Source organism: Corythoichthys intestinalis, chromosome 2 (genome assembly GCF_030265065.1).
Source record: "Corythoichthys intestinalis isolate RoL2023-P3 chromosome 2, ASM3026506v1, whole genome shotgun sequence".
Taxonomy (NCBI): Eukaryota; Metazoa; Chordata; class Actinopteri; order Syngnathiformes; family Syngnathidae; genus Corythoichthys; species Corythoichthys intestinalis.
Window position 1 is genome coordinate 25,408,964 of NC_080396.1, and position 24,900 is coordinate 25,433,863.

General features: G+C 39.9%; 1 protein-coding gene across 7 annotated transcripts in view; it reads right to left on the reverse strand.

The window, feature by feature from the left end:
- Positions 1 to 24,900, reverse strand: part of LOC130930964 (receptor tyrosine-protein kinase erbB-4-like) — a 428,601-nt gene that overhangs the window by 94,110 nt on the left and 309,591 nt on the right. For 6 of the 7 annotated variants that reach the window (XM_057859366.1, XM_057859391.1, XM_057859374.1 and 3 more), the window contains exons 21-25: positions 7,007 to 7,168; positions 6,065 to 6,140; positions 5,748 to 5,894; positions 3,480 to 3,577; positions 3,230 to 3,400 (exon numbers count right to left, since the gene is read on the reverse strand). In XM_057859366.1, coding sequence (XP_057715349.1) covers positions 3,230 to 3,400; positions 3,480 to 3,577; positions 5,748 to 5,894; positions 6,065 to 6,140; positions 7,007 to 7,168 — 654 coding nt within the window. The remainder of the gene's footprint in view (positions 1 to 3,229; positions 3,401 to 3,479; positions 3,578 to 5,747; positions 5,895 to 6,064; positions 6,141 to 7,006; positions 7,169 to 24,900) is intronic. The other variant, XM_057859357.1, reaches the window with a different exon arrangement.

Sequence of the window (24,900 nt, forward strand, 5' to 3'; positions counted from 1 at the left end):
CTATTTAACCCATGCCCACTCCTCTGCACTCCAGCCAACTGCACGTGCTACAGCAGTAATTACAGGAAGTGCTGCTACAAACAAAACAACAAGGGAGGAAACATTCCAGGGTTATATCACCCTAGCACATTCTACTCTTCCTCAAACTTTTTCAGTCTTGTTCTTTAGATGAGCTCGCAATTGATGTTGGACTATACTGTCTATGTGCTCAAAGATGAGAAATGTAAAGCAGGCCTCATACATTTAAAGAGTGTGCTGACTCTTAGGCTAGGTTCATACTGCAGGTCTTAAAGTGCACAAAAAAGTATGTTAATTTCATAATACACGCGGTATTTTATGCTCCTGAATGAAATTGACCACTCGGATGTGTGAAGAAGCGATCGATATATTTATTCAGTGTTTTGTAATCCCGCGCTACGAAAATGACACACTTGCATTGAGGAAGAGGGCGCTGTGACGTGTACGGGAGAAGGAGTCCTCTTCACTATACAGCCGTAATGTTGTATGACAAGAACTAAGGATTCAGCTGATTTTGCAAGGCAAAGCAAATTTATTTATATAGCACAATTCAACACAAGGCAATTCAAAGTGCTTTACATCACATGAAGATCATAAAAATCACATTCAAATCAACACAACGTAAAAACCAAGACAATCAAAATCGGAAATAAAATTATACATAAAGATCGCATTTAATCACAAATAGAATAAAAATAAATAAAAATAAAACAAAAACTACTACTACTAATAATAATTGAAATCAGCAATGGAGATAAGCACAAGAGGAATAGAAAGCAAGTAGATTGAAATATATAGACAGTTATGGATATGCAGTGCTAAACAAAAGCGTTTTTAGCCCTGATTTAAAAGAGCTAACAGTTTGAGCATACTTCAGACGTTCAGGTAACTTGTTCCAGAGGTGAGGAGCATAATAACTGAATGCTGCCTCACCCTGCTTGGTTCTTGTTCTTGGAACATGCAGATGAATTCGTTTATTTTTCGCATCACGCCAGCCAAACAGCTGCAGAAAAATCTTGTTGTACGAAGAAGAGGCGCGTGAGCCTTTTTGAGGTTTCAAAAGGTTCCCATTCACCGGTGGATATTGGCCAAAACAAGCCCTACTACTGTGGGACCATGGGACTTACGAGGAAGTGAGTAAACAATGTGTTTTGTATTATGTCAAATACTGGGATCATTTTTAATATGTATGTGACTTGCATTTTGTGGCTGACATGCTCCTTGTTCCCTCGGCCGACGACCGGCGGCTTGTCTCACATTGCCCTGCCGGGAGAGCACTATACTCGGCTTATTGCCCTCTTCATGTGCCCGGTGTTCTGTCAAAGTTTCCAACCGATCAGAAATTGCAACTTTGTGTTAAAAATAGCCGCGAATACAGCGATTGCAAAGTAAACACTACAAACTTTCTTTAAATAAAGGACTATTTACGTTTGATCATGGATGGGCATGTAAAAAGCTCTCCTCATACACATATTGTCATGTTAGCTGCATTACAACTCCAGCCCACCTCCTATGAGTCTCTCACTGTTCACGACTTCGCCGTGTAGTCAAGCATTATTTTGCCATATTTGTTTTAACCATTTGGCAGCTACACGCTCCTCCGACGTTGTCCGGTTTGTCCGGCGGTCATTTTCCAGCTGCTTCCCCGCAAACAAGCCCTCTGCCCTCAGCAGGGGAACGACGAGCTCTAACTTGCTCGCCGTCGGGCGGGTTGCTGATCGGCGAAGACAATCGACAACCCAGTCGTCATGTAAAATGATCAAGGCTAGTTATGTGTGATTTTCCGTTTCGAAAACTTTGAAACATCACTCAGTTCGGGTTAGCATGTCGGCTAGCTGTCAAGCCTCTTGGTTTGTTTACATTCTCCGATGCCGGGGAAGGGAAATGACATAAGCCCGACTTAGGTGGCATAAAATATCGTTTGGGAGGTGCGACAGTAAAAGTGAAGTCGACAGTTTTGACCATTATGGAGTAATTTTGCCATGTCGTCCTGAATAAATGCATTTTTTATTATTTCATATTCCATTTAGCACAAGACTGTTATTTGTCAAGACCATGCCATTTATTTAGCTATTGGGGAAAAATACTTGGATAAAAAGAATATCCTGTAAAAATAATGGAGTAGAGAGACTGAAACAACGATATTTTGCGGCTCTCTTCGTCGCGTTTTCCTCGTTCTGAATAATTCCCCCTTAATGGGCTGAATAGTAAAACCGATGAGCCCATTCTTCCGCTGACGTCATCCACCTATTGGGGACGCTAGAGCCCTATAATGGTAGGCGTGGCTAACTGGCAGATTAAAATACTAATTTCTCGTCATCTGCGCTTTGCTAAATCGTTGTATATAGTCGATTCGTCTCAAAATATGATTCTAATTCACATTATAATGCTATTTAAGACTTTTTTTCTCCTGTCGTACGCACTTTAATGCACAATTAAAATTTTTTGTCATATCTGTTTTTTTGGCGTGCCCGTTCAGACTTTGTCCATAAAGCCCGTTTAAGTATTACGCATGCGCACTAACTCGCAGTCCGACACGCGCTGAGCAAACTGACCCGCATTCCTGAAGCATCAAAACAAATGGCTACACATGCTGGTTGTACGTCATTCCAGGGTGATCATATTTTCATTTCCAAAAAGAGGACACAAATAACACAGATTAATAATCCCTGTTTAGTTTTATATTCAAAGTTTATATGGATCGATAGAGCGCATGCACACACTTTGCCTGTGAGACGCATACACATAAGCACAAAGAAAACAGAGCATAATCAGACTAATCCTTTTCTTCATTTTAAATTTTTTTTATGACTTTGGTCAAGCCCGCCTCCTGCGTAAAAGCCGAGTTCAAGCTAGGCGCTAACGCTAATGCAGATATTGCCTGCCGCTCTTTGCTGAAGTAATTGATACATGAATTCTGATTTGAGAGACTTGACAGTTCAGACCGCCGCCACATTCTGGGAAAACGTGACCCAGATCAGATTTGAATCACATACGAAAGTGACCCAGATCGGATTTGAAATGGTCAACGTCTATGTGACTTGTCGCGTTCAGACCGTCAACTTAATGCCTTACTTGAGCTGGAAAAACACGAAAAAATCGGATTCGTGCATTAAGATCTGCAGTCTGAAAATAGCTTTAGTCAGTGGATTGCTATTAAAGATTAGAAATATTTTAAAGCAGGCTTCTGACATTTACAGGGGTGGCTTACCCTGTTTGAGTCGACACAAGGTCTTGTTGGGTAAGATGGATGAGCTGCGTCAAAACCACGAGGCACCAGGTACTCCTCAGCATCCATCAGATCATCCAGGTCCTCCTCATCCAAAAGGCTCTGGAAAAACTTGCTATCGTTGGGACTGGGCAGCTTCATCCGATCATCTCCCTGTAATTTAAAAATTTACAAAAAGAGAGGGTGTTTCAAGATTCAGAAATCTGTGTGGGATCTGTTTATGTAACCTTACTTGGATAACAAGGTATCGTTGCGGGTCCCGCGCCATCCTGCAGAACTCAGCAGCCAGCTCCTTAAATTTAGGCCTACTGTCGGCATCAATCATCCAGCCTGGAAAGGAGAAATATGGAACCAAAATGAAGACGTGTGGGCTGATATTGTCTGTTACTCTGATCATCTTCCAACACCAAATGGGCAGCACATTTGGGGCGGTGGCTGCCCATCTGGTCTTTTCCGAGTTTGCCAGCCTGCCAGGCCATGCTCAAGGGCGACTCAAAGTAGCTATTAGGTAAGAGAGAAGCAGATTTTGTCGGGTGGGTGTTCGGCCCACTTTCTATTCCATGAGGCCACAGCTGGTTTACACAAAGCAAAAGCCTGAAGGTGAAGTGAAAGGCCAGGTGGTGTGTCCGCTCTCATTAGAGAGAAAGCACACACAGCTACTGACTTCATTGGTTGCATCCTAGTTACGTCTATGGCAGTGTTGAAGTGGGGAGTGAGGTCCAGGGTGCTGCTGGCAGATTAACCCAATTGTTTAATTTCAAATATATGAATCCGAATGTGGTTAGGTTTACCAGATATCCAAAGGATATCTATCAGATCATGAACAAATGTGGACCAGATCTTTTGAAGCTTAGTAAATTGCTTTGACCTTATGATAAAATGGGCTCAGACGTGTTTTACATAAGATTATTGCTTTTTATTCTCCACAGTCAGGAAGGGAGGAAGTAGGAGTCCATTGGCACAGCTGTAAGGCTAAACGGCTGCAGGGCAATGTTGCTTCTGAGCTGTCAAAAGCCATTGGTACTGCTTGCATTTGGTGAATAAATATTAGATATCATGACATTTCAATTGTATTAACATTTTCATCCTGGGAATGTTTTGATGTCAAGCTCAGAGTCGCATCATTTTTCTACTGGTATTTCATGTATGAGAACAGTCATTGGAGAGAAAGTTCACATCAGGTAACTCCAGCCAAGAGAAAAGTCACTCCGCTATTATTGAGTTATTCGACCAGCAAGTGAGGGCCAAGTGAGGGATGGCCAAGCTGCTGATGGCTGGCAGTGGCCTAAGCTTGGACTGGTTTTTGTATATGTCTCTCTTCTGGAAATCTGGGCTGGCAGATTATTTTGAAGCCATGTACACCATGTTCCATGTTCTGAATTAAGCCATGGGAGAATTTGGTCCAAAAGAAGCAATGAATGGTTCTGATAAAATAAGTATTGAAGTTTGTACTGCAAACTGAAAATAATATAGAATAGCATGGAATGGAAAACCTTGAATCTGACCAACATTATTGAATCTTCTGACTTTTCTCATCCCGTTCCCATTTCACATCAACCTGACCTCCATCCAACATTGACATAAGTCCAACATACACAAAAATTGAAGTTGAACAAGCAGTCCAAATCACCGGAGTGAGGTCTGAGGCGTTAACACATGATAAAGTGAGTAAATGTTTCAGTTCGTAGAGTGTAAAATCATTCATTTATTATTTTATAAATGTTATCCAGATGATAATCTACTACTCCTACTACTCCTGACTACTAAAAAAGTAGCCAGGAGTAGATTCTCACTAAATAAATTAGAACCCTTCACTAAATTGGCACTTTGTTCACCGGTTCCTTTGACAGTTGTCAAGAAACAGACTAGAGTGGGGCAATTAAGAATTTGGTCAACAACTAATTGTGCAAGTTCTCCCACTTGAAAATATTAGAGAGGCCTGTAATTGTCAACATGGGTAAACCTCAACCATGAGAGACAGAATGTGAACCCAGCCTGGTGCAGGTCTTCGACAGCTCTTTGGTCTTGGCCATAGTGGAGTTTGGAGTGTGACTGACTGAGTTTGTGGACAGGGGTCTTTTATACCGATAATGAGTTAAAACAAGTGCCATTAATACAGGTAACACGTGGAGCCTCGTTAGACCTCGTTAGAAGAAATTAGACCTCTTTGACAGCCAGAAATCTTGCTTGTTTGTAGGTGACCAAATACTTATTTTCCACTCTAATTTGGAAATAAATTCTTTAAAAATCAAACAATGTGATTTTCTGTTTTTTTCCCACATTCTGTCTCTCATGGTTGAGCTTTACCCATGTTGACAATTACAGGCCTCGCTAATCTTTTCAAGTAGGAGAACTTGCACAATAAGTGGTTGACCAAATACTTATTTGCCTCACTGTAAATATACTCGATTTAGTCTAAACTGTGACTGTCTTGTCTTTTCATTTTAGAATGTTCCATAAGATTGTAAATGCTTTTTATTTTCGTTTTTTTGCTTCTTACATTTGACCATGACCATGTAGACATCGATAGTGCAAATGGGCGGCTGGGGAAGACGTTCTCCTTTTTCCAATATGTCTGGGATCTCCCGCGTTGAGATGCCGTCATACGGTTTTCCTCCAAACGTCATTAGCTCCCAGATGGTCACTCCTAATGGATGCAAGGGCAAGAAAATGCTCACCAACATTGGCAGTGAAAATGCAAAAACAAACAATAAAAAGCCAACACAGGATTTCAGGGTTATTTCACCCACGGGTGTAAGCGTATGGAAAACCATCGTGCATACAGGTGAATAATCCCTTTAGCTTCCTTACACTCACCATAACTCCACACATCGCTCTGATGAGTGAACTTCCTGTAGTGGATGCACTCAAGAGCCATCCATTTAACAGGCATCTGAGGAGGGAAAGAGAGATTTGATGGGGGAAAAAGGGAAATAGTATATTTTGTGAATTACACCTGAATTGAAGTTGATCGCTTCTGATCCAGAAACATCAGCCCCATCTTTTGAGCGGTCGTTTGTGAGCTATTGACATATTGACTATGTTTTCAGGCAGCGCCGTTTTTCTCAATATCACTCAAGTGCAGTGAGCGATTTTTCTCCAGCCTGTTCCAGAAATTGTCAATCGTGCGTGCGCTTTTTAAGGAGCTAAGTGCGTGCGCTTTTTAAGGTGCTAAATGAAAATGGTATTGGTTATTTGTTGTACATAATTTGAACAGACGGTGATTTTACAATAAGCTGTGTGAGCCAAAAAATAAGACCTAACCAATACAACATGCAATTACACTTGAATACACAATTGCCAGTTGCCACATTTCATTTTGTATCAAATGCCTAATGCAAAATGTCATGCCAAATGTTTAACACATTTGTTATCTGTGAAATCAATGCGCCAATGATCTGGCATCTTAATAGTTCAACGGAGGTAATTTTTAAAGCATCTCCTGAATATTTTCTGATCAGGTGCATCAATTCAAAACCTCAAGACTTCAAAACCAAAAGATTCAAGCTTTTCTACATTCTGTAACTCGTAAATAGAATAAATCATGACATACATGATTATTTCAGGAATTGATTTTTTTTGTATCTAGTTATTATACTTTAAATGCCCTCCAATGTTTCTTTCTGCAAGGCTTTAGTTTCCTCAGTCATGAACAATGACCTAAGTTTTTACTACTTCCAGTGAAATATGTTTGTTAAACATTTTGTATGTGACCTATGTGTAGAAATGTGCAGATAAGGGCAAGTGCAACAGACTTACACTGACCTTGCCCCCGTCTGCGTTGTACTCCTTCTCGTCAGCGTCCAGCAGCCGTGCTAGGCCGAAGTCTGTGATCTTGATGTGATTGGGTGATTTAACCAGGACGTTGCGGGCAGCCAAGTCCCTGTGGACCAGTCGCCTTTCTTCCAGATACATCATTCCCTGACGGGAGCGAAAAATAAAAAATGTATCATGTAACAACATGCGTAAAGGGAAACTCTTGCTGTTATATCTCATTGACTTTACAGTTGCTATTTCTAAACATACTTGTAGTTGGATGTTGAGATTCACTCCATTCAAGGAGTTTTTCTGTTATTAGTTTTCAGTGTTGGGAATAACGGTGTTATAAATAACGCCGTTACATAACATACATATTTATATTGGCGCCATGTGCACTTTAGGGTGCCTCGGATAATTCTGTATCAGAATATTACAGCACGTACTTCTTATGACTCCAGGCTGTTTGACCCTGCTCATTCAATTAGACAATGCTTTCCAAAGCTCGCTAACGTTTCTGTGTTTGCTACACCTGAATGCTAGCATCGTACCCATCCCCCACTGTCAGCTAGCAAGAATGCTGCTTCCATCTTGAGGACAGCAGACGCTTTGAGGGTGACGGGAGGAGTAGGGGGACGAGGCTACCTGAATGCACCACCTGGATAGATGCGATGGAAGTGATTGTGATTGGCTGAGGGTTAGTCATGTGTCATGGTAAGCCAATCAGAGCCGGTGTTTTCACACACAAACCGGAACAGCGCATGCGGCAAACACACACACGCAAAACAGATGCAGAGGGATATGATGGCAGAGCATTCAGAGGAAACACTATTTCAAGTCAAAATACTTGAAGTACAGTAGGCTATGTCTACTTGACCAGTTGTCTCAGGTTGTGAGAGTTAGATTTAATTGATTAAACTCACTTTTTGATTGTTATTTTATTATATTGTTTACTGTTTATTTTTGTTGCACTTCAAGTGTAGGATAAATCTGTTGCTGGTGAGGTGCAATAAATATTACAAGGTTCTATAACACAACTACCTGTCTGTTCTCTCTTCAACTGACTCGAATACTGCTCAGAAAATTTCAAAGTCTTTGACATACAACAACTTCTTTTTAAAGTAACGGAAATAATTACTTTCCCTGGTAACTAGTTACTTTTACTATAGAGTAATTCAGTTACTAACTCAGTTACTTTTTGGAAGAAAAAGTGAGTAACTAATTACTTTTTTAAAGTAACGTGCCCGACACTGGTTTTCAAAATACCTCAGCAAAAACAACCAGTGCCCTTACAATGGAAGATGTCACAAAACAAATATTGTTTAAACCAGAAACAAGAAAGATTGGATGGACAGAAGCGTCTCAGATTTGCAGCCTCCATTTGTTGCTCAATGGGCTGGAGGGGAACACAAAGAGCCCTTTTCAGAAAGAACAACCCCACGCATTATTGCAGATGGGTAGATGCGCGCATGCCTGATACATACTTATCCATGTGTTCATGGTTGAACGCAGCCAAGCGATATCGGCTTGGCCAATTGAAATGTTTCAGCTAAGATGTTAAACAAGTTGACGCCACTTTACAGGAGGATCAATAAAAACACCTTGGCGAAGAGGGAGGACTGAGACACTCATTGTGCTCTTCAGACAATAGTCAACTATGCCTCTGTTGGCACAGGAGACTCATCACTGATGGGGAAGAGATGGGATTGGTGTGCGCACATGTCAAGCCTTATTGTGTTGAGATGCCCGACGTGGGAAGCAAGCTCGTGCTGACTCCTCCCCAGACAAATGCGAGGATAAAATCGATCGACGGCTGGCCTGCCGCTAGATGAACCCTCATCCATCATTTGACAGGCTTTGCCAAGACAGATACACTGACAGGGACCACCTATACGATGTATTTCACCATTTGCGGCTGGCTTGTCCAACAATTTCTATTCGGAGCCTCACAGTTCTGTATTCTTTTTCTTTGCCAAAATGTGCCCCTATTACTGAGAGTAGATTTAAAATACATTACGCAAAGGAAGCTCAGGCAGACGATCAATAGCCCTGTTGATTACAATAAGCCGTAAGACGACATTGCCGGCAATATTTATTCCCAATGCAGACATTGTGAGGAATTAGGAATCAATGGGCCACACAGTGCATTAATACACTTCGACTGAACGCGACGGGGCAATGAGGGGAGGCCATCGTACTGACAGCACAATATACAGCAGCTCAAAGAGCCAATTAACTTTCAGCCACTCTCTGTGTTAAACAGCAACGTCCCAATGGAGGTTGAGGAGGGGCGGCACAACCGAACATCCCGCAGACATTGTCACAACCTCTAAATGGCAGAGTCGCTCATTCTTGATCATGTAACAAAATCAATGCACATTAATCAGGAATGTTTTTTCCTCTTTAAGTTTCCTTACAAATAAACTTATTGTCAATTTAAAAAAATGTTGTCATTATTTGGACTCAATTAGTCATTGGTCGGGAAGGGTCCAAACCTGGAAAAAAACTGCCTGAATGTCTGTATGTGTGTACGGAAAGGAATCTCAAATTGGATTTTTGTTTTTCTTAATGTTATTGTTTTAATAAAATTTGTAAAATTAGTTGAACTAGTAGGCCGCCATTGTTATTGATGACGCAATGCACTCTGGGCAGTGACATCACTGGGTGGCACTGCCGTGCTCCCACAGTGTCGCTCTTTAGCGACATAAACATGCCATCGGTTCTGCCCTTCCAATTTGAACCCGGCGGAAAAATGATGAGCAGAATAACACTGTCGATATTTCACAAAACGAGCAGGAAAAACAATTAAACGAAGGCCTCCAGTGGGATTGGAACCTGCTTTTCGAGTGTTACAGACGAGCACGTAGATCACAGGACTGTACTTTCGCATGATGTCAGAATCATGATTTTCATTATAAAGCAATAGCAACGCACATAAATTGTCTGTCTCTGTGCTGTAAAACCTGAAGGTGTTACGGTCCGCGAATGCGGAAGCAAGCAGACTACAGAATAACATAGGGATTGTACTGTTAAAAAAAAATAAAAGAGGGAAAACCACAGTGACAGACAGACGAACGGAAAAAACCAAGGCAAAGCTGCAACTCGCAACGAAGGGGTCGAGAATACAAACTATCAAATGGCAGCAAGTCAATATCTCGGCAAGCCGCCTAGGATCGATTTAAAGACACTGCTTATGAGCTAGAATTGGATTCAGGTATGACTTTGGGACCGCATTCCACAGCTCTGTAACATAACAACCTGACCAACTAGTTTCGCTTGCCAGCTAGCGCAGCTATTCTTCCAGTCCAGCCCAACCGCGTCATCACCCTCAACGTGCATTGCGTGCGTAAAACATGGCGCCCTCCGTAGGTCAAAACATGGACTAAATATTATAGATTTTTTAATCAGTGGAAATATGTGTTTCAAATAACATATTTTAGTAAAAGAGAACAATTGTGGCTTCATAGAGCCTAAGTCTGAGGTTGCCTTTCATAACATATTTCACATATTAATTATTTTCCCTGCAATGTGTGTCCCACAACATCCATGAGACCGTTACTGTAAACCTTTTTATCATACTTGAGGAAGAAAACAGTGAATCTAATGTTTGTACAATGTAATGTAAAATGTATGTACTGCCTGATATTTTTCATTTTTATAAAATAGCCTTGATTGAATATGTCATGTTACCTCATGCAACACTGTTATGCATACAATCAGAACAAGATTTATTTCCCCCCTTTTACATAATTACATAAGTGGGTTTTTCCTCTCGGTCAGCATCAACCGCTAACTTCTACTCCTAGAAAGTTATTACGGATTTTCAACCGTTACTGTGATTATGCCAAATATTCTATGTAGTCATCCGATAAAAATTTGACCATTCAGCTGTCAACTCAGCTAATCCAGCCTTTGATAAAATAATATCCGATTATCGATGAATACTGAGGAGAAAATCAGAAAAGTGAAAGATTATTTTTCAATAATTTTGAAGCCGAAATGTCATTCATTTTGGCTTCACTACTTTAGTAATTTAATGAGTGATATTAAGCTGAGGTGTACTTTCAAACTTGTCACGCTGTCAGCAACACACTGCTGAGCTATTTTTTAAATGCGTGCTGAATAAAGTGTGCAGTTTGTTCCTATGACCCACGGTGATCAACGTGCAGGAAGAAAATCAGGTTATTCTTTCCATCTTTGTCAGTTTCACTTTCTAAAGCAGATACCACCAGGTCATGGTTGGTGTGCAACTTACAGGCGCCCTCCCTTCGATGAGAAGAAAAGATTGAAAAGTTGAATCTTGGGTTATTGGTAGGGGTCGGGAGCAACAGGATGAAAGCATCACTGAAAACAAAGTGCAGCAGCAGGTCCAGAGATGCTGTGAAATAAAGCTGTCAAGTGAGAAGCTTAAAGATGAGACTTTTCAATTTTGAGCATTAATGGGTAGATGAATGCTTTTGGACTGTGGTAGGAAGCCACATTGCTGCAAAGTGAGAGAGCTGCTGAGAAATTAACTTGCAAAACTTATTTTTATTATATTATTTATCAGTCTTGCCAGGCAACATGAAGCTGATACTGAAAACACCCTTTGATGCATGACTATACCTACACAGTATCCATGAATGGCAGGATGCTTAGTTTCAAATCAGGAGAAGAGGCTCTCATTTCCCCATCCATCTCCCTTTGAACCTCCTCCCCCTTCTGCAAACTCAAACAATGTGAGCAATATGAGCCTGTCTGCACGCTGGCGACTGGAACCAGTGCGATAAGCAACGTGCACAATGGGACCGCCCAGGTGGCCCAGGTGGTCGTTCGTCATGTCCCGAGTGCTTCGTGTGCAGTAGAAAGGAAGGCAAACAAGTAATCCTAATTATATTGCAAATGCTGTTATGAAAAATGTATAATGTAATGTAAAATGTATGTAAGAGATTTGGAATACACACGAAAGCCATTTTCAGATGAAAATAAAGAGGGAAAATAAGTTGAGAAAATTGCCGTGGTGTCTCCTATCATATCCCTGAGGGCCAAAATGCTGTATCGTTTATGAACTGTTGGTGAATGTGATCAGTGGCTGTGCAGTGAATGTTTACACCCATAAACACTGCAGTCAGGTGACCATGAGACACAGAGCTGGCAATACCCCCCCAACCGCACCCCCCCAAAAACTCAAAGTGCTAAAAAAAAAAACACCGATCCATTCACTAACAAGTTGTTGTTTGGTAATTTCACATTCAATAAAAGCATCGGGTGCGAGAGCTGAGTTTAGAATGTCTGTTCCTATTACAACTCCTGGGGTGAAAGCCATGCACACCAGTTTGGTGTAGAGTGCGGCGTATGGTCTGAGCACGAACAGGCAGACCCCCCAACCTCTTCAATCTCTGCAGCAATGCTGACAGCACTCCTGTAACAAGTCACGTGACATTTTGGAGGGAAAAATGACAAGCAGTACTCAATTTGGAAATTTAGGGATGTACGTAGTTTCTAAGGGGTGTACTCACTTTTCTTGCCAGGGGTTTAGATATTGATGTCTATATCTTGAGTTATTTTGAGGGGAAAATACATTAACTCTATTACATAAGCTGCACACAGACTACTTTTCATTGTGTCAAAGTGTCATTTTGTCAGTGTTGTCCCATGAAAAGATATTTATTTATCTGCAGAAATGCGAGAGGTGTACTCACTTTTGTGATACACTGTAAAATACTCAAAGCTCTGATCCTTGTGTGAGGTAAAAAGATACTTTTCGAAGGTCACAGCTATATTTATATGACCCAGCAGCCAATAACTTAGTGCCATTAGAGAAGCATTTTCCCCCCAAAAAAGCTACAAAATAGTTGAACATAAAAATCGCAGTGATTTGGTATGTAGAAAATTAAATAAAAAAATATCCTCAGCTGATTCATACAAATGTACCATTACATTTCATTGACCATTTAGGAATTGCAAAACAGTGGAACCACATATTTTGTGTGATTCATAATTTGACCATTTCTTTCAATGAATTTGTGTCCGTTTTCATACAGTTAAAAAAAGAACATACGATGTGCAACAGTATTTTCTTGAGTCAATGTCACCCTACGCATTCATCAAAAGCTTTTAAAGGAAGCTTTTCACAGATTTATTGAGCATGACTGTTCAATAAGCCACTATGAGGCCAAAAAATGTTTTGAGGGCTGGTCCTTACACAAAAAGAAGAAAGACCATAAAATTCAAGAAACAACGAATTACAAAAAAAAAAAAAAAAAGAACCTCTTTTCCTCCTCCTCCTCACCATTTAAGAGTTTTCTATGAAGGTAAAAGGGATGTTTTTAAGGTTCATTTATCAATTTCATGAGATTTTTTTTTTTAACATTACATCAACATCAAATCACTGAAAATAATGATTATACATAATATAACTACAACAGCAGTAAGCTCTAAAATTTTTTGTTTTTGTTTTTAAAATGAATAAAACCACTATGAAGACAATATCTTAACAGCAAAACAACTGCATATTTCACTTTTATTGCCATTGCTGGTTGATCAGAGTCAATATATCAAAACATTAATTACCGTATTTTTCAGACTACAGGTCGCACCAGCCATAAAATGCCCAACGAAGAGGAAAAAAAACATATAAGTCGCACCGGAGTATAAGTCACATTTCTGGGGGAAATTTACTTGATTAAATCCAAAACATAGAACAGATATGTCATCTTGAAAGGCAATTTAATATAAAAATATATTAGAGAACAACATGCTGAATAAGTGTACAGTATGATGATGCATGAACAACGAAATGCGAATATACTGTCCTCACCAGGACGCTACGACTCGGTCCTGGCTATACAGCGAGCTAAACTCCCAAATGACGAGGCTGGACGTCCGTATAATTTGTTCAATCAATTTCGATACCAAACAAGTTCGCATCAACGTAAATAAATGATAATTAGGTGCTATTACAGCAATAACACAAACGGTTAGCATGCGTTTGCTAGCATTAGCACTTCAAACAACCACACAACTGGCTCTAAGTGTCCGATCGCAGGTGGAAAACACACAACAACAACAGAAAAGATGATACACACAGGCGTTGCCTCTGTAGAGATATTTTATAAGCATAAACAATGAATGTAGGTTCGCAGCCGTGTCTCTCACTCGCTCAGAGAAGCTGCGTAGCTGTCGGTCTTCTTCTGGCGTGTGAGCGCTCCTTTTTGTGTAAACAAATGCGAGTGCGCCCCCACGTGGGCAAGAAAGCGCCACAAACTAAAAGCATGCATTTCAATATAAAAAAGTCAATAATACAATTGAACACACATTGCCAAGGGCAGAACGCGAACGTGACCGTAGCTATTAAGAGTTATTCAGATAACTATAGCATAAAGAACATGCTAACAAGTTTACCAAACCATCAGTGTCACTCCAAAACACCAAAATAAGCTGGGGAAATGATATTATCATGTGTTAATAATTTCAAACATAAGTCGCTCCTGAGTATAAGTCGCACCAGCCATAAAATGCCCAAAGAAGAGGAAGAAAACATACATAAGTCGCACCGGAGTATAAGTCGCATTTTTGGGGGAAATTTACTTGATAATATCCAACACATAGAACAGATATGTCATCTTGAAAGGCAATTTAATATAAAAATACAATAGCGAACAATATGCTGAATAAGTGTACAGCATGATGTTACATGATGCATGAACAACGAAATGTGAATATACTGTCCAGGACGCTACGGCTCAGTCCTGGCTATTCAGCGAGCTAAACTCTCAAATGACGATGCTGGACGTCTGTATGATTTGCTGAATCAATTTCGTCCTCGATACCAAACAGGTTCGCATCAACGTAAATAAATAATAATTAGGTGCTATTACAGCAATGACACAAACGGTTAGCATGCGTTCGCTAGCATTAGCACATGGTTCAAACAACCACACAACTGGTTCGAAGTGTCCGTCTGTCCGATTGCGGGTGGAAAACACACACAACAACAGAAAAGAGGATACACATAGGCGTTGCCTCTGTAGATATATTTTACAAGCATGAACAATCAACGTAGGTTCACACCCGTGTTTCTCTCTCGCTAACTCTCCCACTCGCTCAGAGCTGCGTAGCTGTCCCTCTTCTTCTGGCATGTGAGCGCTCTTCTTCGGGTAAACAAGTGTGAGTGCGCCCCCACTTGGGCGTGAAAGCGCCACAAACTAAAAGCATGCATTTCAATATAAAAAAGTCAATAATATAATTGAACACACATTACCAAAGGCAGAACGCAAACGTGGCCATAGCTATTAAGTAGGGTTGTTCCGATCATGTTTTTTTGCTCCCGATCCGATCCCGATCGTTTTAGTTTGAGTATCTGCCGATCCTGATATTTCCCGATCCGATTGCTTTTTTTTTTTTTGCTCCCGATTCAATTCCAATCATTCCCGATCATATACATTTTGGCAATGCATTAAGAAAAAAATGAATAAAACTCGGACGAATATATAGACTCAACATACAGTACATAAGTACTGTATTTGTTTATTATGACAATAAATCCTCAAGATGGCATTAACATTATTAACATTATTTCTGTGAGAGGGATCCACGGATAGAAAGACTTGTAATTCTTAAAGGATAAATGTGATTTGGTATATTGTGACTAAATATTGCCATCTAGTGTATTCGTTGAGCTTTCAGTAAATGATACTGCAGCCATTCAACCCAAATGCATGATGGGAAGTGCAACCATGACTGTGCGTAGGGGCACCAATTGATATATTTTCTCTGCGTTGGGAAAGAACATAGGGTGTTAAGAAAATGATTAACTACTACCTTTCTTCCCCACATTGCCTCCCACGTTAATTTTAATTGATGAGAGAGGGAATGTAAGGCTTTAGCCAAATGAAAAAAGGTTCCAAAGGCTGTCAAAATTCTTTCTACTCATTACACGTTGCGTTTAGTTCTATATATTGGTAAAACGGCGCCCTAATAAATTGAATGCGACAACGCGTGAGTGTGTCGTGCAGTGTATGCGTTAATTATCTAACGTGATTAATTAAAAAAAAAAAAAAAAAAAAGATTACCGCCGTTAATGCCATAAATTTGATAGCCCTACTTTAAGCCAAAACTACTCTGGACGAGTGTAAGACATTTTGGCTGTAACATTATATACAATTAGAAAACGATTAAAAAAAAAAAAAAAAAAAAAAATATATATATATATATATATATACAGGTATATATATATATATATAAAAGGCATGTCCGATATTTTTTTTTGTCGATTCCGATACTTTGAAAATGACGTGATCGGACCCGATCGATCGGGATATCGATCGGGACATCTTTACTATTAAGAGTTATTCAGATAACTATAGCATAAAGAACATGCTAACAAGTTTACCAAACCATCAGTGTCACTCCAAAACACCAAAATAACATGTGAAATGATATCATAATGTGTTAATAATTTCACACATAAGTCGCTCCTGAGTATAAGTCGCACCCCCAGCCAAACTATGAAAAAACTGTGACTTATAGTCCGAAAAATACGCTAATATAACTTCAGTCAAATCCCTTGAGGATGAAGTTAGCCACCAAGGGTGATGACACAAATGACGGGTTTCACCGACATCGAGGCAGCCGTTCTGGTCTGAGGAGAAGGACGCTCTTCATTGGTGTCGCCTCAGCACCATCAGGTTGCCCGTTCACCCTTCTCAATAATGCCTGTAATTTGTCTGCTGCTTGCTGCGACACTGAGAGGTGATAATTCTTAATCACAGTGGCTAATTTTCACTGTGAGACAAGATGAGCTATGTTTCCGTTTTGTAGATTACATCCACCATGTGCGTCTGGCACAAGGGGCGAGTGATGACGATTCTACATTCCATTGACTGACAGGGCCCAAGAGTGTATTAAAGCAATTTAATCAAAAGCAAAGATGTAGAGGTTCCACAGTGACATTCTTTTTTCATGGGGTCCCCAAATCCCTCATGACACCCTCGGGACAGATAATGGAACAAAGTTAACTAATTATAGATAAGATTAAATTAGAATGTGTCTAGATCTAAATGACGAACACATCTCATTTATATTTTTGATGGCAAAGTCATTAGGACACTCCTTGTATAAAATAGCTGATGCATTTTGTTTGCTGTTAGATTTTTTTGCTTCCAGTAAATGAAGTTAAAAGATGCTTGGACAGACATGGGTGATCAACCTTCCCGTGCATTTTATCAACATTTTGACAATAACTTTTTTAACTCACCGTTGGTGTAGACATCTTTAGTAGTGTCACACAGGACTTTGACGATTTGAAAGTGATGTTTCAGAGTAGGAGTGGGAACCTCTTGGTACCTCACGATACGATACGATTTGCGATCCAAAGCTTACGATAACGATGATCTCATGATATGGCGATACAACGATTATCGATACATTGGTCAGGAAATCAATGTAAGATAGTCTACAAAACGATGAATAAACAGAAAAACAAGCTTCTGTTGTGAATTAGAATGAGTTTACCACTAGCAGACATCCAATCCATTTGAACCGGGAGGGTGGCAGCGAATGAACGAATGTTCATTCGCTGCCATCCCTCCCACTTCAAACGGATTGAACGTCTATGGCCATCAGTGGCAGCCAATGCTAGGCAACGAGGTAATTTTGGGGCATTTCAGATCATTACCTTATTGATTTTCAGTCACTTCCTGATGATTTTGGGTTACAGAACAGGAAGTGATCCCAAATAAATAGGCAGTGACTCAAACTCAACAGGAAAATGCACTAAAATAAACAGAAATTGACCCGTAAATGGCCTGAAGATCAGAAAGAGTGACTGTGAATGGTCTGGTTTCGAATGAATGAACGTTCGTTCGACACTCCCAGTCTAAATGGACAGGGCGTCAAGCGCCATCAATGGCAGCCATAGAGTAAACTAAGGCTAGGTTCATACTACAGGTCTTAATGCACAAATCCGATTTTTTGCCATATCTGTTTTTTTGGGGTGCCCGTTCAGACTGCCTTTGTCCATTGAGACCGTTCAAGTATTACGCACGCGCACTAATTTGCAGTCCGAGATGCGCTCAGCAAAGAGACCCGCGTGCGCAGAAGCATCAAAACAAATTACACACGCTAGCTGTATGTCATTCCAGAGCAGTGTTGGGAATAATGCCGTTACAAATAATGCCGTTACATAACGGTGTTATTTTTTCAGTAACGGGGTAATCTAACTAATTATTTTTTCCACCGTTACAACGCCGTTACCGTCACTGACGGTCAAAAGCGGTGCGTTATTTACGTTGAATAAATTGAAGAAACTACCAGCCGTGGCGAGTCTACTCTGCTCTGTTTATTTGTCATCCATGACTTTGGGGTGTGTTCAGGTTCATGGCAATGAAAATAGTAAACACACATAGCCTACCTTTGCAAGAACGATGGAGTTGCCGTTTCATACGGTCATAATGTACAGGTCCTGCACCCATCCGCAGCAAAACCGTTCATAGCTTTGTAGTGATTTGTAATTTCGGAATCGCTGATGAGTTTAGTAACATACACCAAACAATAAATACAGCAGAATGTCCATTTCGCGTAACTGTGGAAGCCCGTCGACGTCTTTATTCCATTTGTCTTTGGCTTGCTCGTAAGGGTCAACATTGTTCACATCCTTAAGTTTGATCACATATCTGTTCTTCGCCTTAGTAACGAGTTTGTCTCTTTATCGAACTGGCAAGTTTAAGTTTAATGTCCCGCGAGCCAGACCTGCTACCAATATGGCTGCGTTGTTGTCAAATCTCACGTCATCCCCCATTCTGTGACGTAAAAGCTCGAGCCTAATAGCGCACGTGCTCCAGTTTTCATACACAAACCGGAACAGCGCGTGCGGCAAACACACACATGCTAAACAGATGCAGAGGGATATGATGTACAGTACAGTACTGTAGGCTATGTCTACTTGACCAGTTGTCTCAGGTTGTGAGAGTTCGATTTAATTGATTAAACTCACTTTATATTGTTTACTGCTGATTGTTATTTTATTATATTGTTTACTGTTAATTTTTGTTGCACTTCAAGTGTAGGATAAATCTGTTGCTGGGGAGGTGCAACAAATATTACAAGGTTCTATAACACAACTACCTGTCTGTTCTTCTCTATTCAACTGACTCGAATACTGCTCAGAAAATTTCAAATTCTTTGACATTCAACAAATTCTTTTTAAAATAACGGAAATAGTTATTTTCCCTGGTAACTATTTACTTTTACTATAGAGTAATTCAGTTCCTAACTCAGTTAGTTTTTGGAAGAAGTAGTGAGTAACTATAACTTAATTACTTTTTTAAAGTAACGTGCCCAACACTGTTCCAGAGTGATCATATTTTGATTTCCAAAAAGAGGACACAAATAACAGACATTAATAATCCCCGTTCAGTCTTGTATTCAAAGTTTATATGGACTGATAGAACGCATACATGCACACACGAGCCTTGACGTGTGTACATGAAATGACGTGGGTGCGTCAGTTTGCCCTGACTCGGCCATGCGTGCAATAATGAAATATTGCTCATTTGGCAATTGTAAGGCTTATTCTTTTCTTCATTTTATTTTTTTATGACTGTGGTCAAGCCCGCTTCGTGCTGAAAAGCAGAGTTCAAGCTAGGCGCTAATGCCTACATGGCTGCCGTCTGCCGTGTCTCTTTTTCTTTGCTGACGTAATTGCTGCATGAATTCCGATTTGGCAGTTCAGACCGCCAGTCACGTTCTGAAAAAGTGTGGCCCAGATCGGATTTGAACCACATACGAAAGTGACTCAGATTGGATTTGAAATGGTCCACTTCTATGCGAGTTGTCCCGTTCAGACCGTCAAGTTAATGCCTGACTTGAGTTGGAAAAACACGAAAAAAAAAAAAATCGGATTCGTGCATTAAGACCTGTAGTATGAACCTAGCCTAAGACAATATTATAGTGAAAGATTTTGATAGCAACTTGTTGGGTCCTTTTTTTTTTTTTTTTTTTTTTTAACATTGACACCTTTTTAAAACAATATCTCCATTCTTGGCAGGACCATAATGATAAACTTTTGAAATCCAAAGTATCACGATATATCACCATTTCAATATTTTGTCACACCCCTATTTCAGAGTCAGTCAGGGATTTACAGAGTGCTCCAGGAAAGAGTGATATGATTGGAAAAACATTATCCGAAGTGAAAATTCCATCATGTGAGCTATTAGTGAATTATTAGGCCTTATAAGGAATGTTCTGGACTGTTATGGACTTCAATGCTTGTCCTATTCTGGTTCTAGCTGCAACTCAATGTTTTGATGTCTAACCTTTTGAGGCAATCCATTTAATGAAGGATTGTTATAACTGCCTTTTTAATAGAACTTGCACATCTGTTATTTGTATTTTGGCCGACTCCTCGCGGGTAAACTGCTCCAGCTGCCTCAGGGTTGGGGTTCTCCCATAGGATTTGTGGCTTGTCAATATGCATTTTGGCAGAGTCCAGTCTCATCAGCCTCAAGTTTCTTCAGTTACCATTAAGCCACGATGGGGCGCATCCTGGTGAGTGAAATATGTTTACGAGAAGGGAATTAACAATTTTCCATAATGCAGAACGTAAAAAAAAAATAACAAAAACGATAGTAGCAGGGGAATGTCTAAAAATTCAGCCTCCGCCATTCATCTGCATGCGCGCATAGGCCTGTGTCTAATGAGCCTCGGCTGCAGGCACCATCGGTAATGGCTGTGCAGGGAGAGAGGTGACCGATCCAATCAGGCATTCTTACCCAGTGGATCTGGCAGTCAAATCCCTCCCCTTACGCATCCTTGAGCACTGCTGATCCTTACAGATAATTAGAAAGACCCAGGAGGCTTATCCCTCCTCTGCCCGCTCTCCCCATCACCTCTTCCTGAGCCCACTTCCCTCATTTTGTTGCATCAGCAGGGACACGCATACTCTTGGGGACTGCTATATTCTTGTGTATGCATACCCCAATTCCTACTACATGGGTCGTACTATTTGCTAAGTAGGATGCGCTTTCTGACAAACTTGGAAATGCAAAGAATTATGGGGGTACATTGTAAAGAAGTCCAATGAAAACTAATCACTGAACATAGATCACCACTGTTTGGCCCCTTGTCAGCTTTCTCTATAAATAGTGTGAAGTATAAAAGGGTATAAAAAAAAAATCCATTCAGGTAGGCGCATCGAATGTTTCAACCAATCGATGGGGATAGTTACTCTAATATATAAATTGTCAAAGTGTACACATTTCATTTAGCTCACAAGACTTAATTTAATGCACAGTCGAGTTTTTTCCCCCTTACACCTCAGACCCATTGAGCAATTACTCATACCGCCGCCAAATAAATGGACTTTGCAGATACAAGTCATGCTGCTTGCCACTTAACTAATCATAATTGCCTTTCAGTACACAAACAACAAGTGTCCTCATCACTCAGAGTCAATAGCTTACAGAACAGGATAATTTATTTAGTTTCCAGAATGCAAAAAGGCTACTATCATGAACTAACTCATTTGAATATTTATGTACATGTACTGTATTTATATGCTGTGTAAAGAACATTTAAAATCAATACTTTGCTGCAGTCTTGACAACAACAATTGCAAACCATTTTACACATACAATTGTATGGGTACTTCTCTTCATAATGACAGGTGAATGGATATAATAGTTAAGGGGGCCGTAATGTGAAGGGTGATCTTACTTCACGCAAAGTCTGTTCTATATTTAGAATTCTCAAATAAAATTCCCAAATTGATAGAATTGACTAGTTTTGCTTCCCAATCTGGAGATGAGTTGCGGCTTCAAACTACAAATGTTCCCCTTTAAATTTTGGGCCGTTTACATGGTGACACTGCAACATCCAAGACGCAACAATTGTTGTTGCGAAATGGCCTCGCCTTTACATGGTGATTGCGGAAACAGAAGGCGCCTCAAACCTTTGATTCCGGCCTCGATTGCGGAAGGATTCGATTGAGTATGACCTGAAGGCCGAAAAAGGAGCAAGACAGTCTTAGTCCAAAGGCCCCTCAAACCTTTGATTCCGGCCTCGATTGCGGAAGGATTCGATTGAGTATGAACTGAAGGCCGAAAAAAAAGCAAGACAGTCTTAGTCCAAAGTTTAAGTCAGTTTATTCAACTTCTCCAATGTTAGGGGCATCATCTACAGCTAGATCCTATTTTTCGGCTTTGTCAAGAGTGCGAGAAGAAACGAGAGTTGAGCCAGGTCAGCTCACTATGACAACACGCCTGCTCACAGTGACCTGAACATCCAGCACTTTCAGGCCAAAAAGAATATCGATTTGTTGCCTTCTGTGTGTCTGACCCCCCCATACACGCACACACATGCAACCATTCCCAATGACAAGTGAGGGAAGGGCTCTTGTTTTTCAAAATGTGGACACCATCAAGAGGGCCATGATGATGAATGTCCAAGATCTAAAAAATAGTGAACACATAAACTACAACACTGTAAATAGGTATGGCGGAAAACACAGACAAGACTGAAAAAGCAGTTTCTGCTCTTGCACCGCTCTTTAAAATAAACTGCTCTATTTTAAGCCAAAAGAACTGTTGTGTTTGATAGAACAATATGTCTATATGCTGCCATAGCAGTTTCATGGCTCACTAAGCCTCCAAACTATTTTTAATTTGTTCCTTTTACCCAGGAAACCCCCATTTACAGACGTCGCGCAACCGCTTTTGTTTCAACCTAGCCATAAAAAGAAGTAATTATATTTATTATACAAAATGTCTGTCATTTTTATCTTAGAATCATTAATTGATGTCTAATATTTAGTTTAAAAAAATAAAAAACACCTATAAAAAATTATTCACTCGCATAGTTTAAACTTTTACACAAATTACGTCACAATGAAAACTTTGGTGTCTGTAAATAAGTCATGGATATCTACCTCATAACTATCGCTTAATTGTATTTTTTTGTTACTGTCGCATTTTCCCCGATATTTTAGATGATAAATAATCGATCCAAACAAAGAAAAACTGAATTTTTTTTTAAAAGGGTAAATATATGAAAATGAAGATCTCGACCACTCCTTGATGTCTGCAATTTCTGCATCGTGACCCTTGTTATATTACCATATTTCACCCTTAAAATTCCACAAAAATCCGGCAGTGGCCATTCACAGCTGTGTCCTGACACTTGGTGATGCATGTTACATGGAGTTTTTGGATCGAAAAGAGGTAGGTACGCAATAATATCTCGTTAAAATCGTGGCGTCTTTAATTCTGCTCTCGCGTGCTCTCGTCCCCAAGTAGGGTTTTGCTGTTTAATTTTCAATTTTTTTGTTTTTGTTTTTTAAATGCCCTCCTGTTGAGATTTTAAGCTTTCCAATGATGTATCACACATGCATATAGGACAATTGAGAAAATTGGCCAAATTGAGTGTCTGAGAGCGGAACTTCAAGTCTGCTGAGTATTTTCCGCCGTATCCTGTATATGGTGTGTTTTACAATGTTGGAATCCAATTTATTTATTAAAAATAAACTCTCAAAATTGTCCCCAAATTCCTACATTAGTCAAGGTCTAGTACTCTCATTGTATGGTATTGTCATTCCTAGAGAGATGTATTTGATTAGCTCATTGCAGCATGGAAGTAGCGGCAAAGTAACAGTATATGACACATATGGAACTAGACTATAGCATAACCGGATTGGCTCTCCTGCCATGGGTTCTACAGAGTACAGGAAAAATTGCCTTACACACATGAACATATGTAGATCCCGATTATACTTTACCCTCTAACAGAAGGTGACTGTTGATTTGATGGAAAAAAAATCTCCTTGTGTGTTATTTTCCTCAATCAGGCAGAGCGGAACTCATGTTGAGGAAATCTAAATTGTCACATCATTGCTTATGCGGATTCCCATTAATATTTTACTACAATGCAGTACTGTACTGCATCAGGCTTGCCTCAGAGAAGGTCAATATTTGGCACCATCATTAGCCCTGTCAATCAGCAAAATACCACTCAGAACGTGACAGCTCTGCTTGACAAGAGGGGGTTATGGTGGGGGTTTCCTGCAGGGCATGTTGTGTATGTCAGGTAGCCATTGGGAATGTTCGCAATAATTTTGATACACTTGCATGACCTTCATGGCAACAGTCAAGGCTCTCAAACCTATCATATCATCACCATACCTTTGATTTTAGGCTGAATCGTCAAAATGTGTGGCCAACATGTGGCCCGAGGTCCGCTGAGGCCCAATGGACACTATTATGCGGCCCCCAACCCAAGGGAGTAGGTTTGGTCTCAATATTGGTAGGGACGATATAACAACATAACCTCCATGTACACTTTTTGCTTGAGACGGGACATTAATAAGACCAAGCAGATTAGGTGAACGGCGGTCACGGCTACACTTCTCACCAATGTGAACCAAATGAATTGATAGGCTAAAAATATTAATGCAAAATAAATCAATACAAATTTATTTAACTTCCGTACTGCAAATTTATAACCTCTCAATCTGATATTTTTTCTTAAATCTAGTGGAATAATTTTCTCCATCTTGTTCTGAGTGTTAAAGGCTGGTGAACAGATTAATGCGTCAGATTCTTCCACTTACTTTAATATTACTACAGTATTTGTTCTTATTAAGGCCATACAACTACAAGTTGTTCATTTTTCACCTAAATCAAGAAAAAAATGCTTTCAAATAATGTTTTGAACAATATCTATTCTTGAATTAAGAACATTTCTGACAAACAAGTTTTTTTAATTTTAAATATTAAACATACAAATGTTTTGCTTAAAATAAGTCTGTTAGGCTTATTTTCAGCTAGGTATTTTTCTTATTTCAAGAAATCTAAGTGAGTAAAATGTACTTGAAGCACTAGCAGATTATTTCACTTATTTCTAGTAGATTTACACTGAAAACA